Source organism: Mauremys reevesii, linkage group 3, assembly GCF_016161935.1.
Source record: "Mauremys reevesii isolate NIE-2019 linkage group 3, ASM1616193v1, whole genome shotgun sequence".
NCBI lineage: Eukaryota > Metazoa > Chordata > Testudines > Geoemydidae > Mauremys > Mauremys reevesii.
Genome location: NC_052625.1, coordinates 141338055 through 141356299, shown reverse-complemented (window position 1 = coordinate 141356299; position 18245 = coordinate 141338055). Strand labels below are relative to the sequence as shown.

At 40.5% G+C, this 18245-nt stretch overlaps 1 protein-coding gene across 4 annotated transcripts in view; it reads right to left on the bottom strand.

The window, feature by feature from the left end:
- Window positions 1–265: 265 nt before the first annotated feature.
- Window positions 266–18245, bottom strand: part of BACH2 (BTB domain and CNC homolog 2) — a 241817-nt gene continuing 223837 nt past the window's right edge. For all 4 annotated transcript variants that reach the window (XM_039531428.1, XM_039531427.1, XM_039531429.1 and 1 more), the window contains 2 exons: window positions 8440–8646; window positions 266–4876 (listed from right to left, as the gene is read on the bottom strand). In XM_039531428.1, the coding sequence (XP_039387362.1) occupies window positions 4397–4876; window positions 8440–8646 (687 nt within the window). In that variant the 3' untranslated portion in view covers window positions 266–4396. The remainder of the gene's footprint in view (window positions 4877–8439; window positions 8647–18245) is intronic.

The following is an 18245-nucleotide window of genomic DNA, read 5'->3' as shown; positions in this document are numbered from 1 at the left end:
TGAGGATGTGATCTAACTTCTGGAATTACAGTGTTTGATCATGTTTTCCTTAAAAGGTCAAATTTTCTCTTATAGGATTATGCCAACTCCAGCATACAGGTTTGTTTTCTTTAATTGGCAATCATAAGGTTAAATATTAAAAATCTAACTATACAAATACACACTTCTATTTAAGTTTTTTAAAATAAAGACTTGACAAAGTGTTGAAGTTAGGATTAACAACCATACTATCAGCATTAATCATTTCGCTGGCAGCCAGTTATTCTTTATTGACAAAGTTACTTTTATCTAGTTCCCACTCTCCCTTTTAAAGAGAGGTAGCAGTTGGCGTACTAATCACTGTGGTTTGCCTTTGCAACGCAACATTTTTTACTTCCTGGGGGGGGGAAAATACAAGGATTAGATCCAAAAATATAGTGCATCTTAAAAGCAGCATATATCCTTAGAAAGACATATAATAAATTACGCATACAATATATAAAATAATAGTTTTATACTGCAGCATCAAACTCTGACGCCTGAGTCATCATATGTTAGGAAGTCGGTGATATAAATACTGAGATGTCCTGATAACATGGCTGACTTTTTTCCCCGCTACCTCTTTGTTCCAGAATCAGCTTTTAATGAACTTTAAATACTTCCAAGGCACCTCCAGATAACGCAGAGAAACAAATACATTATATAGTGTAGTACTCATTTGACACAAGTATAATAAGCCTAAATGAAATGAGGTTTTCTGGCAATACAAGTATAGCAAAGGTAAATAAAAAGGAGAACTAGATGTAGACTGGACAAAGCTAGATGCTCAAGAATTCACACTCATGCTATATTGGTGCAGCATTCAATATGATAACCTGGCCCTATCTAGCACAAAATTTCAATTTTGCCCAGCTGGTCAATACATTAGAGACCAGAAACTGCAGCTTTTTTTATGAATAACTGCATGATCCTTATTTAAAAAGATACATTTTGGTTGGCCAACCCTTTTAATTTGCTAAATATTGTAGTTAACTTTTTTTTAAAATTGAATTTTTGGTCAACTGTTTTAATATCTCACTACAGATGGTTTATTTCAACTCGTGTCCAGTTCTGAAGCTAATTCTCCTAGTTGTTTCCCTTTAAAGTTAACCCAATAACAGTTTTGAGAGCCACATGGTTCAGAAGAGCAAAAACATATACATGTAAATATAGGTCAAGGAAGCAATGACACTTCTAATGGCGAAGAATGAAATCAAACATCATGAAAAGTGAGAGAGAGAGAGAGACTTATTTGAGCAGTGGTTTTAAATATCAGTTCCCATGAAAAAGAAAATCAGGAGGCCCAGCACCAGAGTGAGCCGGGTCGATCCCAAGAGCTGCAGCACATGTTCTGTGGGTGGCTTTTTTGTTTGTTTGTTTTTAACCGTTGGAATGAGGTCAAGAGTACCAGTTGCACATGAGTCGTTAGCAGGGTAAATCTTCATGTCAGGAAGCTAGTTCAAACTTTGTTTTATACTCATAAAACATTGTATCTATCTATAGAGGTGGTGACTTAAAAATAAAAAAAAAAGGCAACAGAAAAGTCTTTAAAATACTGTCAGTTGACAAAAAAAATAGCTCTGATGCTATAATGTGATTCACATTTAAACTCTAGCTTTCACTATGGTCTCACAGAAACAAGACATCTCTGCAACACACAGAGTTGTTCTGCAATGTCAATGAATTCAAAGGAAAATCAAATTCCCCAGAAAGAGCTTCTAGCTCAGTTTCCTGCACAAAATGGCTGGGGGAGGGAAGTGTTCCAATATACTTAGATCTCTATCTTTTAAAAGAAAGGATGACTTCCCCCTCTTCCCCGCCTTCTTCAACTGTGTGAATTAGGAATTTGTGGCATTTGGACATCTCTGAACATTTAAAGATAAGGAATTTGCACAGAAACGATTAATACTTAAACATAAATTATGATTTTTTTAAAAAAAATCACATATCCTACATTATATACTAATTTCTTTGTACATGCAGAAAAAACATTTTTCAACAAACATGGCACATGCTATATGCATTTCCTCCTCTGTAGCTAGGCTACCGTCGTTTGGGAGAAGAGAGCAGAAGCAAGACTGGCAAGTCCATGACGGCCCATGAGCACAATCTCAAAACACAAAAATAGAGGAGAGAGGGAGCTGATTCCTCCTCCAGGAAAAGATGCTGATTTACTGAGTGCCTCAAAAGAGCACCAGGACACACCCGTAGTGTAAACATTAGCACAACAGAACCTATTGTCACTTAGTGCTTGTGAAAAGCTGCTTTTTCAAACAGGTGTGCCCAGCTGGTCAATTTTGCAGCAAGAGTGAACAATGTCAACTTGTATAGAGCATGGGTGGTGTTGTCCAGGATAAAGCCTCAGTACTAGCCACACACCCTGGCGCAGATAGAGCAAAGAATCACAAAATAAAATTCAATACACTTATAATAATACTAATACTGATACTACTACTACTACTAATTCATAATAAAAATGTTAGGAGGACGTTTTTCTGTCTATGCCGTACATTGATGTTATGCTCGGAAAGCTGCTGTCCCACGCTATCCTAACACAATTCACTGATTACCTGTTTCACCGGATCACTTAAGATACAAATTCAATACAGTTACAACTAAGCCAATTCTCTGAGCAGTCTCCTGTGAGACAGCACTCTTTTAGAAGCTGACTTGTGCTGATGGCAATGCTGTAGAATAAGAGTATTCTATAACACAACACTTCAAAGGATAAGCAACCAAATCAGGTAATGTTTTGCTCCTTAGGGGATACACCGTTCACTTGACTTCTGTAAGCAAACATCTGCAAGTCTCAGTTATGGGCCTGATCTTGCAATTCTTACCTACATGACTAGTCAGATTTCAATAGGCCTGATTCTGATCTCACATCAGTGAGAATCAAGAATAAGTCCACTGAAGTAAATGGAGTAACACCCGGGTAAAACTGGTGGGAGATCAAAATCAGAACCAATGGGACTATACCAGTGGTTCTCAACCAGCGGCCTGCTTGTGGCCCAATCAGCATACAGCTGTGGCCCATGTGACATCCTCAGGGCCATACAGGTAGTATATATATTGTGTGTATGTGCCCCACATAACACAGAGAGCTGCATATGTGGCCCACAATGGTAAGTAGGTTGAGAACCACTGGACTACACGTCTGAGTAGCAACTACTTGCCTGGCAAAGGGTGCAGATTCAGGGTCTGATCCAAAACCCATTCAAGTTGATGGGTGTGTTTCCATTTACTTCAATGGACTTTGAGGACCTTGGACCCCAATTTATGAACATATGCTTGACTGATCCACTTTTTATATTTTATTAAAGAGCAAAATACATCTTACCATATAGTCCAAAAGCATAATTAACAGCATTTAAACTTTGTTTGGGAAAGAAAAAGAATATAAAAATATTCAAGCAGATTTTCTTTTACATATTATATGGTGAATTCAGTATTTGGCAAGATTGTTCTTCCTACATAATCATCTCCTGAGTGTTTTTTCTATTAGCTAAAACTTTATAATTTTATTTCAATTATAAAGCAAAGAATACAGTATACTCAAGTTATACTGAAGTCACAACTTCATTATGAAAAGAGGTTTGACCAGAAACTCAGTGCAAGTGGCAAAGTTGACCATTACTGTACAGTATCTGCAAGAAAATAAAATAAATCCACATTGCTCAAATGGCACAAAATGGCTGTGCCAAAAACAAAAACCTGGCTATAATAAAAATCTCAGATAAGCTTCCAACATTAAAATTTTATAAATAAGTACAAACTGAATGATATTGCTGAACTGTGAACCAAGAAAAAAAATCATGTAACAAGTTACCAAACTAGTTCTAGCATTAAAGACAAAAAAGGAATGTTGGAACTTGTTTATACAATATAAATGAAAGTTTCCAGTTGTAGGATGAGAAAAATTGAGGCATGCAGGGACTTTTGCATATGGAGATATATATTTTATATATATTATATATAATATGTACAGTTTAGCTATAAAACTTTGATGTGTAAAGAAGCTGTCTTCAATGAAAAATTGAACATTCAGAGGAAATTCCTGAGTTAGGGTTTTGTGACATGGGTCACTGAGAAAAAAGCTGCAGTTGGGTCCTCAGAGGTGTTATGTCCATCCCTGTTAAGATTGAAATTAACATACAAAAACAGACAGTGTTGCCACTGTTTAATTCCCTGCCTGAGCAAGGGATAGCACCATTGTGACGGTAACTCCTGCTTGTAGAGAGGAGGGAATACTTAAAAACAGTATTGCTGCTAAGACCACTGTAGTGTGCACCAAATACGTTCTTCTAGACAACAAATGAATACTGCCACTGGCTGACTGAAGAACACCTGACCAGGTGTAATGTAAGGTTACAAGTCACTAGGTGTAATCTTTCCTAGGCTGCTCATCTGTTGTACATTTATCAGTCATTTCCTGACAGAAGTCTACTGTCACTGTTTGGCTACTCTGTTCTAGAGGGAGCTCTCTTTCTGAGTAAGTACCTTGGGCAGCTCCATCAAGCCCTCTTCCGTCTGTACAATTTTCTGAGACGTTGTTAGGTAGCCAGTGAGCTCCTAGTTGCACAGAGTCTTGCTCTGAGCAGCACTGCATGCCTTCCCCAACACACTGGGATGTCACTAGGTTTTGCTCTACTCCAGCTGGTGAAGGGTTGATATTGGTGGCTGTTGGTAGATCCATAGGCCTGAGAACAGGGCAATATCGGTGCAGGGCTTGGATCTGTTCAGGGCTCTGTATATCCCTACACACTTCTTGGGAAAGACATGAGAAGTTATCTAACAATTCTCCCATGCATGCTTTCAGCTGGTTCCTTTCAGACAGTAATTTCTCTTTCTCACACACCTGAAAAAGAAAGAAGGCATCTTTAGCTTCATAAAAGGCCACTTACTGCAGTTAAGCCTCTATTCCAGTTTTATATGTTGCTTTATCCACTCGGTAAAATTACAGACAACATTCTGATTTTGTATGGCACAGGATAAGTCACAGACACATGCAATACTTCGTCCTCCATCTGCTCTGCATTAACTTGTTGCTTGCATGCTACTATGTGCAAGATGTTTGGTTTGAAGAGAATAAAGCCGCTAATTCTTGGAAGGCCGTTGTTTTCCTCAATCAGACTATGGTCATGCGACACACACTTTTGGAACAGAACTCTTTTCTTTGAGAGAAATCCACTATCTGCATAAAGTCAGAGAAACTGGGTTCTAAGCAGATAGAGTGAGGAAGGGTTGGGGAAGTAAAATTCACCTTAAAACCCAAGGTCAGTCCATGGGACAACTGTGCATTCCTTCTGTGGTTTACAGTCCAGCCTACAAATAACTACAGCCCTTCTGCACGAGTTCGATGGGTTGTTGGGACCACAGGCTCGAATGTAAAAGTGATCCCGTGATCCCTGCCAGAGCCTGCTCCTTTTGTGGCCTTCTGTTCCTGCCTGCGTGCAGCTGGCATGTGTGACTCCCATGGAAATTGTAGCAAACGGGGGTATCCTGCGCTCTCTCAGGCAAATCTTTTAAGTGAGCCTCATGTGATGCAGAAGGTCTCACACTGCCCTCATGCACCACAAGTGAATTTCATTATGCGTGAATTAGATTAGCAATTCTTCGACATTAGCCATTAGGAACTAGTGGACTGTGATCACACTTGACCTCTGCATTATTTACCTAAGATCCCTCCACTTAGGATCTTATATTGGCACCCATCACTATCATACTAGAATGTGTCCCACAAGTAAACACACTAGTGAGCTCTCTGTCCTTTCCCTGCTGGCAAGGACAGGCTTACACGTTTGCTTTGTTTTTTAATTAACAGAGAAAAATATTGAGATGTAAGCAAGAATAAGGATAGCTGGGTTTAAGGTGACCAGATAGAAAGTGTGAAAAATCAGGACAGGGATGGGGGGTAATAGGCACCTACATAAGAAAAAGCCCCAAATATTGGGACTGTCCCTATACATTCGGGACATCTGGTCACCCTGGTTGGGTTTCATAATTTGCTCTGAGTGCAGCAAAGTTAATGGTCATTGTTCTTTTGTTTGGAAGTGAGTTCTAGAGGCTGTCTCCTGTCTTCACAAGTCTCTTCTCATTAGACAACAGTTTCATTATTCCAGTGGAACCAAGCTCTTCTGGGTGGCTCTAGCTAGGACTAGAGAGACAGTCTCAAGTAGCCAGGACCAGTTTCATGCAGAGCTATGAAAATCAGGACAAAGGCCTGGGACTGAACTCTGTGTTCAGTGGAGAGAGTGGTGAATCAGGGTGATACATTTTTGACAATTGGTAAGGCTGAGTAGATAGACTGAGTGTGCAGGCACATAGATGTGCACACACACAGTCTAAAGGAGACCAGAGGATTTAGCTAATGAAAAATACTGACAAAAATGCAAAAAGCTGCAAAAATGTAAAGAAAAGGCCTGAAATTACACAAATAAAAAAAGCAGATTTTTCAGGCCAGAAGGGACCATTATGATCATCTGACTGCCTCCATTAAATAGAACATTGAATTTCACCCAGTAATTCATGCTATATATTGAAGATGCTCTTGATTGTTTAAAAAAGTGCATGTATGAAAGTTAGCTGCAAGACGACAATGGGCATCAATTTGTTATGTCAGCTTCAGACCCATCATCGGAATCATATCGTTTCCATGCAGCCATGAGAATGGGAGAGAGACAAAGAACAGTTTTCATGAAAAAACATCACCTGCCAAAATATTGATAAATCCAGCAAGAAAACATAAAAACAAACAGATGCCCAAGTGCATCTTGAGATGAATAAATTATGTAAGAAAATGTATATTATGTGTGTGCAGACAAGGGAGAATGCAAGTGGGTGGATGGATGGGTCTGTGAGAGAAGCATGCAATGTCATAAGCAGGGAATAGCATTTCACACATTGCCCATCCTTGCTGAGGTCTGGGAAATAAGGACAATGGCAAAAATTCCATCCTTAATAAAAAATAAAGCAATACATGAAGAAATGGGGACTTACTGGTCACCTGGGGGTACACAGTGTGACAAATTAATATCAGATAAAGGCCTTAAGCCTTTAAGTCAATGAGAGTTTTGCTATGGGTTTTCTTATGCAAAAATTAGTATAGGATCCTGAAATTGAACGCTGTCTTACAATGTGTATATGCAAAAGGGCAGAGTTAAGGTTGCATGAGCTACCTTAATTTTGGCATTTCCTAACTTTTGTGCTTCATTTAGTTCTTTTAATGTATTCTGTGTTGCAAAAAATGTCATGGAATGTATTATGGAAAAAGGTAGCAGTGTTAGAACAGAGGATGCTTTTTAAAGTCATCTTTCAGACCAGTGCTATTGTGAACAAAAGATGAGGTTTTCTGCTCAGGTTATAGCCATGAAATGGAACTCTGGAAGTGAGTTTGGTACTATATTACTTTGGTTTCAGAGATTTTCTAAGGTTATTGCTGGCTAGCTCTCATTTCTTTGAATATTTAGATTCCTTGTCTCAAGGCTCTTTCAGTTTCTTTGCTATATTTTCAAGCTACTTGCTAAGTTAAGAAGTTGAAAATAACTTGTGGCGAGCTGAAATATTCAGGAAAAAAATAAGAACAACCTTGCACTAAATGCAAGAAAATAATCTCACCATGGAGATTATATTCCATACACTTGAGTGCTCCACTCCATCACAGTAATAATAATCATGGCCTACAAACACTGCATGTTTCATAGAATATCAGGGTTGGAAGGGACCTCAGGAGGTCATCTAGTCTAACCCCCTACCTCAAAGCAGGACCAATCCCCAGACAGATGTTTGCCCCCTGATCCCCAAATGGCCCCCTTGAGAACTGAACTCACAACCCTGTGTTTAGCAGGCCAACGTGCAAACCACTGAGCTATCCCTCCCCCCTTGTCTTGTTACTTCCACAGCACTTGTGTGAGGATGTTAAAATTATAATTTCACAAATAGGAAAACTGAGGCAGAAAAATTAAGTGACTTGTACAAGGCCATAGAGAGGGTTGGCTTGAGGCAGTGAGACTCTGGTATTTCAGATTTCCAGTCCAGTGCTTGACACTCTAAATAAAGTATCACAGAAAAATTAATTTGTGTACTGAAATTAAATAAAATTAAGAACATACTCCCTCCCATTATGCACTGAATTCCCTTGAGATTATCATAAGGTATTTTTTGATTGACATAACTACTGACATACACATGAAAGCATAAATCTGGGTGAAGTGTAACTGCTTTGATTCAAAACCAAAACAACAACAAAAAACCCCACTCAGCTATCTGCCTTTGTGAAATAAAAGTAAACTGGTTATTGAGATTTACCTCATTGAACTTAAATTAACTAAAAACTGCACTGGAATTGTTTTGAATATTTGTCCATCATTTAACTGATAGCCCCATTATCATATTTAATTGAGGCTACAACAAGTAACTCACCAATTTGCGGATTTCACATTCTAAGTTCTGAATACAGTCCAGTTTTCTTTTGCGGCAGCGCTGAGCTGCAATCCGGTTCTTACTGCGCCGGCGAACATCATGGATGAACTCTAACTGTTCTGAGGTTAACTTGTGCATCTTTATCATCATCTGGAAATCATTCCGTGGAAGATCTGTGATTTGATCTACAGGAAAAGGAAGCTTCACCTAAAACAAAAAGAACAAACAACAACCAATAAAGTTACAATTTGCTTGGTTAATACAGTAGGAACAATGGTGTAAAAGTCACTTAACTGTTTTCCCCCAAACAAATAGAGCAGCAAAAGTTTCATAATCTCTTTGGTAACAAACAACACCCCATCAAAGCCAACAAACCAACCAACCAACCCACCCATTCACCAAAGCTTACTGCTGCCATGTGATTGATTTTGTGGGGGAAATAAATTCTTTGGGCCAGATTCTCAACTGTTGTAAATCCATGTAGTTCTACTGAAATCAACAATGCTTTTCTGATTTATACCTGCTAAAAATCTGGCCCTATGAAACTAGTACTTCAAAGGAATTCTTATAGAATCTCTTACACGAACATGGAGCCTAATCCTCTCAAGTGGCAAATGTGTTATGGGAGCAGTTAATTGCTACTGATTTCAATGGGGGTAGAGGATGCCAAACTCCTCACAGGATTAGGTCCAATTTTGCAGTGGGAGTTTTATCTGCAAATGAACGGTGGGGCTAAATCCCAGATTAGCTGCCATGTTAAAAATGCAATCTGAAAACATCAATGTGATTACCAGTTATATATAACAACAGCTAGGATTGGTTTTACAAGCAGTCCAAATTAACAGTGCACCATGTCACTTGGAAGGGTCAGAGTAACTGAAAACAACAATCCTTATTCTTTCTTTATTAAAATATGTAAAAAACTCCAAACATTTACTAAAATTCCATTTAAAAATTTTATAAAACAAAGTCACATTTACTAGAAAAAATCTAAAACCTCAGTTACTGAAATCAAAACATTTGTTCTAAGTTCTTGTACTTCTGCTCTGATGCCATAGCTGAATGCAAACACATCAGTCATTTCTTTTGATTTTGGAAATTATAACCCTTTCCCCCACAGTTCTCGCTGAATATGCATTTAAAAAACAAAACAAAACAAGACAGGGGATGGATCACTTGATGATTACCTGTTCTGTTCATTCCCCCTAGGGCACCTGGCATTGGCCACTGTCGGAAGACAGGATACTGGGCTAGATGGACTTTGGTCTGACCCACTAAGGCCGTTCTTATGTTCTAATGGAAGTTAAAGCTGTAATCACAGTCGTTGAGACAGACAATGTCTGTGCAAATGGAAACGTTGCTGGATGGATTGAAACAAAAGCAATTTCTGGCATAAAAACTGTTTCTCACATATTTTGTGAGCAAATGAGAGTTGTGTGCCAAAAGGCCAAATTACTGTAAATTGGAGCCTTACTTTCCTTTTAGTGAGACAAGGTGGGTGAGGTAATATCTTTTATTGGACCAACTTCTGTTGGTGAGAAAGACAAGCTTTCAAGCGACACATGTCAGGACCTGAAGAAGAGCTCTGTGTTAGCTCAAAAGCTTCTTTCTCTCACCAACAGAAGTTGGTCCAGTCCAAGATATTATCTCACCCACCTTCTCTCTCTAATATCCTGGGACCTACACGGCTATGCTGTCTTTTTAGTGTCATATCTACATTGACCAAAAGATGGCAGTAAACATTTAAGTTTTACTGTGATTATGCAGTTCAACTCCTATTTAAAGAAGTAGACTACACAGAACTTAATAATTGGCTACCAGAGAAAATACATTTAGTTTCTCTAGCCAACCAAAAGATTCTGATGAAAAGGCTCCTCTGATATTCAAACATGCAATTACTACCGTCAACCAGTGCCCTTCAAGTATGTGGCAAAAAAGCAAGTGCACAGATAACTCTAAAATGAAAACACCTTTTCCCAGTTTGTTTACATCCAATAGTTTGCTAAGGACACACACACAACAAAACACACTTTGACATTCATGATAATTTAATCTCTTCAGGTTGGCAAACATGCCAGCAATTTCCTCACTTCTTTATTGTTGCCTTCCATTTCCATGCCCTCTAATGTCATTGCTCCATTTTTCTCCAAGCCCCAGCCACGTGAAACTTGGTACAAGCACCTACTGTATCCTTTCACACAGTTTTCATGCAATGAACTTTGCCCCCTATCCCTGTGAAACTGGTTCAGAGACTGCCTAATATTATAACACATCACACTGCAGATCAGTTTAATGGAAGAAGAAATACCAAGCAGGTGCTGCCAGGGAAAATAATACTTAGCTTATATACACAGAGATTGACCTCAGACATGGTGATGTGGACTACCTTGTTTGCAGACTACTACCTACTGATATGAAGAATGTTTGATTTCCCTTTCATACCCTTTGGACAGTAAACATAAACTTAGTGTCATATGGTTTGCTCTTAAGCCTCAGCCAGTGCCTGAAAAAAATTGTCTGTGGATTCCTGTGGAAGACACCCCAGTTTAACCCGGAAAAATAAGGCTTTTACATTCAGGTTTTGACACCAAGAGTGAAAGCAAGTTTTAATTGTTTTGCTCAAAAAGTTGTTTATGTGCAGACAGGAAATTTGCCTGCATTTCATGTCACAGGGAAAAGTTCATGTGGCAATATGTTGGAATCCACTTGTAAATGCCAGGGAGAAGCAGGGCAAGGAGATAGGAAAATAAATTGAAACAGATTCAGAAACGACACGGGTTGAATGTGCAAACTTGGACGTACTGGGCTCAATTTTGCTCTCCATCAGGAAAAGTAGAGTGACTCCATTGACTTCAATGTGCAGAGTTACATGAGATTAAAAAAGTAAAAGGAAGACAGTGGGAGAACATCAATCTCAGCCTCTTTCACTTTATAAATTATTTTTCAATGTAATGCCACTTTCTTCACCTTTAAATAGTGAAACTATTTCTCAGCTAAAAAAAGGCGCACAGTCAACTTGTGGAACTCCTTACCTGAGGAGGTTGTGAAGGCTAGGACTATAACAATGTTTAAAAGGGGACTGGATAAATTCATGATGTCTAAGTCCATAAATGGCTATTAGCCAGGATGGGTAAGAATGGTCAGAGGATGGAGATGGATGGCAGGAGAGAGATCACTTGATCATTGCCTGTTAGGTTCACTCCCTCAGGGGCACCTGGCATTGGCCACTGTCGGTAGACAGATACTGGGCTAGATGGACCTTTGGTCTGACCCGGTACGGCCTTTCTTATGTTCTTATGTTCACTATAAGGACAGTGATCAGTTAAGGTGAGCTATTATCAGCAAGAGAGAAAAATAACTGTTTGTAGGGGTAATGAAAACGGCCACTCCTGTTCTTTTTGCGGATACAGACTAACACGGCTGCTACTCTGAAACCTCTCAAAGGTGAGTAGCCTGCTGTATAAAACTAAACAAAGAGCTGCTTCTGAAAGAAAAAGGAAACTTTTCTGAACTTGGCCTTTCAGAGGTTAAGGAATTTTCTAGAACCAATTTAGGATATTTCAAGCAGAAACATCCACAGAAGCCACATTCTTTCAGTGAGTTATTACAGCAGAAGCTATATACCTAGAGAGGGGAGCTATCTAAGTATCTAACTATCTATACAATTACTTCTGTTGGATTTTTACATCACAGCAGAGGCCCTGTTCTTCACCAAAGATACCTCAAATACTGCAGCCTACATCACTAAACATGCCAACCCATTCTGCTATCATTGCAATTCATGTCTCCCCTAAATTATGGATGATACAGTCAAAGGAAAGATGGCCAAACAACGCTTGTGAAAATTAAATCTGCCTATGATTTTGGGAACTTTTTCTTCATCAGTACAATGAGGATGCCAGTGTAAATGTCATTACATCAAATGGCTAAGCAATTTAGTAGTGACCTAGATAGACAGGGACAGCCATTGACTCAGAAAGTGAAAGGTGCATACATAACCAATTAATTCTTTCAAGCTTCACTAGCTAATGCCAGCTTGGATAGTGTGCTACTTACTACTGCACTGCTCATGTACTGTACTAATCACTGCTTTTCTTCTGAATAAAGGGACAGAATCAGGTCCACTATAATCCACATGAGAGATGTGATCATCAGGTGACTGGAATTTTTCCTATCTAATGAGTATCTTTAGCTTTTCACTTTTTATTTCTAATTGAATTTCCCCGGCACCTTACTTGGGCTGCTAAATCTCTAACAAAATACCAGCAAGGTGGCTGAATTGCCTTGACTCTAGCAGCAACATTAAAACAAGTGAAGGAGCCCGCAGGGAAGGGTGTGTAATAAAGCAGGGACCCCTAGACACTGACAGCCTTTAAACACAGACTCAAAAAATCTTGCTCTTTTAGTGTTTGCTTTGTTTGCACAACGTAAAAACTGCTAGTGAGTTTTTTTTAAACTGAAAGCGGCAGCCTAGTGACAGCCTGTGGTACTTAAACAGATTGGCCCTGACACAGCTTGCAGCTCCCGGTGAGTACATCTCAAGTATGGATTGTATCCTAGGAGTGACTTTTTGTGGGGAGTGAGAATTGTTTGTTATATCCTGAGAATACAATCACTGCTGTTATTTCTGATACTGTTTTCCTAAAATGCATTTAGAGGGGAATTTTCAAAAGCGCTCTACATTGGCTCAACTTGACTGCCATTGAAGTCATAGTGTGGCACATCTGGTCACCCTAACACTATGGCTATTTTTGGAGCTTTTTCTTACGTAGGCATCTATTACCCCCCACCTCCTGTCCCGATTTTTCACATTTGCTATCTGGTCACCCTACACAGTGTTGACTCCCAATAGGAGCAGCGTCAGGCCAACAATGGGGCTTTTGAAAACCTTGCTCCCCCTGCACAAACACTGTGATATATATATATTTCTGTACACTGTGGTGAAAGCTTTCAGAAACAGAAACTGCTTTTTCTGACCACAGTCTCCCCTCCTCACCCAGTGGAAAACCAATGAGAGGCCAAAGCCTAAAGAACAAACAAAGAACAAAAACCTTCTCTACAAGGGGCCTTCTAGCCTATGGCGAACAAACCTAACAAGATGAAAACCAAGACATGTGTGGGATAACCACGCATAACAGAGTTTTGGAAGGGGAAGTGTAAGGACTGCTCACTCTGTCTTGCCCCTTCAATATACTCTTTTCTCTTTTTTTCTCCACCAGCCACAGTCCTTCTCCCACCTGGATCCTGCCAGTCACTGTATCACCCATCCACAGTCTTCTACAGACAAGAGTTTTCACTCTGGTCTGCCCCTCCTCCCTCCCTCTGCAGCCACAGTTTTCCCACCATTCATTATGTGGATGCTACTTCAGTGGGCCAATGAAGCTGATCAGCTCCTAGTCAGCACTGCAGCTGAGGACATGTGGCCATCAGACTGGATACAAGGGTGACAATTCTTCGGAAATCACAGATTACTATTGCATTTATTAATAGGGACCCAGTACCGGGTTGTCTGGGCTGACTTTACATGGCAGACTGGAATTCATTAACACTCCCAAACATAGAGAGCAAATATATTTCTCCCCTCTCAAACTGCTGATCCCCTTAAAACTTTAATATTTAGCTTTTGGTCACCAGATGAGCAGAGAACTGTTCCATCTGTCACTTGACATGAAGGCTTCTGGACTCTCATTGAAGATGTCTTTAACATCCTCAATTGTACCAGCACTGCTTTTGGGAAAATTTCCTTTGAAAAATGAGTCCCTAAATCCAAGTGGGAAATTCTTAAATATAAATGATAGACATATTGAATGTGATTCCTTAGATATTAATAGTTCTCGGAAAACTCAGCCTCTTAACTCCTTCTGCCCTTGTTTATTCTTTCCAGGAAAACTGTATCTAAGTGACCTGAGTTTAGATTTTATTTTTACCTAACACAGAAGAATTTGATGCAACAAATACATAGATTTCATTACAAATGATGTTTAGAGGCAGGCTGCACCCAGACTGTTTTATAGCAGCAAAAGGATATTTAGGAATATATATTTTAAGAAAGCAAAATATCATTGGGGAGAATGTTTCTGTTCTGGACGGCCTTATTTTTTTTTTCTGTTTTAAGCAAGACTGCTGGAAATTTTGTGAAGCAAAAACAGCTGTATTCTTGTCAGTGGTATTACATTCCAATAATTGACTTTAAGTACTCTCCAGAGGCTGAGAGGAATGAGTGAAGAGAAAGATTTGTATGAAATTGGCCATTACATTAAACAATATGCCAATTCCATAAAATCCCAGCAGCTCAAAGGACTCTGGTGCAGATAGTCTCTCCTCTCTGCTCCTATAACTGTACTGCATTGTAACAGGGATATTTCTGCTTGCACCTGCTATTTTATCTATCAAAGGTAATTGAAGACAAAAATATCAGTAACCTCATCATACCCACATGACTCTTTCCAAAGGAAGAGACATACAACACAGAGGCATTCCCCTCCCACCACCACCAAATATTTTCTGAATTAACTGATCTGAGTACATGTGCTTCTGCATGGCCCACATTCCCCAAGAGATCAAAGTCACCGAAGTCTGGGCACTGATGACACGTTGGGACCCAAATCAAGAATGACAGGTCTAAAATCCAAGTGACATTAGATATTTGATAACTCAGGATCAGAGTTCGTCAGCCAAACATACAAATTACGATCAATGGGAATACTCAAGGAGTAAGGTACTGCTCAGTGTGAGTGGGGAGGCAGAATATGGCCCCTTAGATACTAGGGATTAATTATACTCACTCAACAATTTCATCAGCTACACTTTAAAATACAAACAAGCAACCCATGAATAATTTCATCTTATGCTGCATGGAGCCTGAGGAACTAGAGACCAGCCTGCAAAGTAATAAAGATGGCAAGGGACAAAAATCACATTTTCAAGGTTGGAGAAAGCTCCAATTAAAAGCCTATAAAGAGGCAGCTGACAGCAGTGGTTACATTTTCAGAACATTACATGTGCTGCCCACTGATCTGATTGGCAGCAGAGTTGCTAAAACTAGGCATAATGATGTGAAAATGCACCCTACACCCCCAGGTATTTTACATTGTTTGATGCCTTTACCAGAAGCTAATTTCCAGGGACATGGATATTATAGAGTTTCTTGAGATGTCTATATTATAAGACACTTCTTAAATGAGATTGCATTGTATTTCTATTAGCTGTTCTATTGGAATAGCCTTCTCAAATTCTCTTTTCAATCAAAGATCTGAACTGGGACGTAGTGCTCACACAATCTAATTTCCCGTTCCCTTGGATTGTTTATCTCAGTTCAGAGATCAATACCACCTCATGGAGTATTAATTTACTCCCACTAACAATACTTTTCATCAATACATCTCAAAGTGTCCTGGAAAAGTGGACAAGCACTATCATAATTCCTGTCTTGTACATGAGGCACAAAAAATTGACTTGCCAAGTCAATGGCAGAATCAGAAATAGAAGCCAAGCATCTTAATACCCAGCCCTGTGCTCAGTCCACTAGAGACCACAACTTGCAGCCAGGAGCATTCTGAAGCCAGCTTCAATACCCCATTTGTCTGTTTCTCCCATTAATGTCTTCCTCCTTTTGTCCTCGCCACCCCGTATGCATACAGAGCTCTCTCTGAGACGATCCACCAGGCCCCCCCATCCTCCTCATTCAACTCCTTCAGGCCCGCTTCTGCTGCAGTATCTTCACACAGCCAACAAAGACAGCTAATTAGTCATTTAAAACAATAACAAAAATCCCAACCTCCCATCCTCTTTACTACACCATGCTATGCATTTGCCCTCACTGAGTAACAGAATGATTTTGTGCTATCACTGTCTTCTCTTCTCCACCCTCTCCCTGCTGTCTTGTTCCCCCTTGTAAATGTGACATCTAATATAGGGCAAGATTGTGACGTGGCCATGCAGGGGCATGAGGCCTCACCCACTCCTGCATGACTGCTTTAGGACCTGGACCTTGGATCTGGGTCCAGTTCAATGCTCTGGATATCCCACCCCCAGGAGGCAAAGGGGCAAGAGGAGGAGGAACACTGTCTCCACTACAACCCACCCCCGCTCCCATCACAGACGTAGGAAGAAAGATGCACACTTTCAAAACTACTTCACTGCCACAAATGGTGACTCCAAGTCACGATGCCTCCCGGGCCTGTTCAGCTTCACACCACCCTTTATTTAGAGCCAAGCATAAAACAACCCCCTCCAATCTCCTCCATGTAATGCTTATGGCTTGCTGTTTTGGGAGGCACCAGTTGCGAACTGAGTGAGTGATGAACAGAAGAGAGGCGAACAGAGGGAGTTTGCCTGGGAGCTCACCTGTGGGAAGTTCCCACAGAGTTTTTTGCCTTTCAGGTTTCTGTGAGCAGTAAATACAACATCTGAAGAGGCTCTTAGAAGGAAGACAATATGGATAGTGAGTGATCAGCTGTTGTGACCTGCATAGGATATGCCTTGTTTGTCTTTCTCCCAGAGGACAGAAGGGAATTCGTCTGTATGAAGAGCAAGCTGGTCTCCATACTGGAAGAGAAGGTTAAAGGACTAGAGACCCAAATATCAACCCTGCGTTGCATCAGAGAAAACGAAGACTTTCTGGATAGAAGTAAGCGCTTGGTACTGCAGGCACAGCATGCTGAAGAATCAGAGAGGGCAGTGCAGAACACGGAAGAAAATTGGCAGCATGTGACCTCCAGAAAAAGAAATAGGAGAACCCATGTACTCCCAATGCAGATAAAGATAAGAAACCCTTTTCAGGCTCTCTGCACAGGTACAATGGCGGAGAATGGCTTGGAAGAGTCATCTCAGAGAAGGGATCAAAAGGTGACCGGAAGGCATGGAATGCATTGTCCTAGGGATGGGGGTTCTATTACCACCACTCCCAAGAGGAGGAGACAGGTGGTGTTGGTCAGGGACTCCCTCCTAAGGGGGACAGAGTCATCCATCTGCCATCCAGACTGGGAAACTCAAGAAGTGTGCTGCTTGCCTAGAGCTAGAATTCAGGATGTGACAGAGTGTCTGCTGATATTGATCAAGCCTTCGGACCGCTACCCCTTCCTACTTCTCCACATCGGCACCAATGATACTGCCAAGAATGACCTTGAGCAGGTCACTGAAGACTACGTGGATCTGGGAAGAAGGATAAAGGAGTTTGAGGCGCAAGTCGTGTTCTCGTCCATCCTCCCTGTTGAAGGAAAAGGCCCAGGTAGGTACCATTGAACTGTGGAAGTAAATGCGTGGTTGCGCAGGTGGTGTCAGAGAGAGAGCTTTGGATTCTTTGACCATGGGATGTTGTTCTAGGAAGAAGGATTGCTAGGAAGAGCTGGGACCCACCTAACAAAGAGAGGGAAAAGCATCTTCACAGGCAGGCTTGCTAAACTAGTGAGGAGGGCTTTAATCAAGGTTCATCAGGGGATGGAGACCTAAGCCCTGAGGTAAGTGGGGATACCGGGAGGAAACACAAGGAGGAGGGTGCAACAGGGGATTCATACTCCTGATTCATACTGAGAAAGTAGGGCAATCAGCTAGCTATCTTAGATGCCTGCACATGAACGCAAGAAGACTGGAAAACAAGCAGGAAAAATTGGAAGTCCTGGCACAGTCAAGGAACTATGTGATTGGAATAACAGATACTTGGTGGGGTAACTCATATGACTGGAGCACTGTCATGGATGGGTATAAACTGTTCAGGAAGGACAAGTGGGAGAGAAAAGGTGGAGGAGTTGCACTGTATGTAAGAGAGCAATAGGATGCTCAGAACTCCAGTATGGAACTGGAGAAAA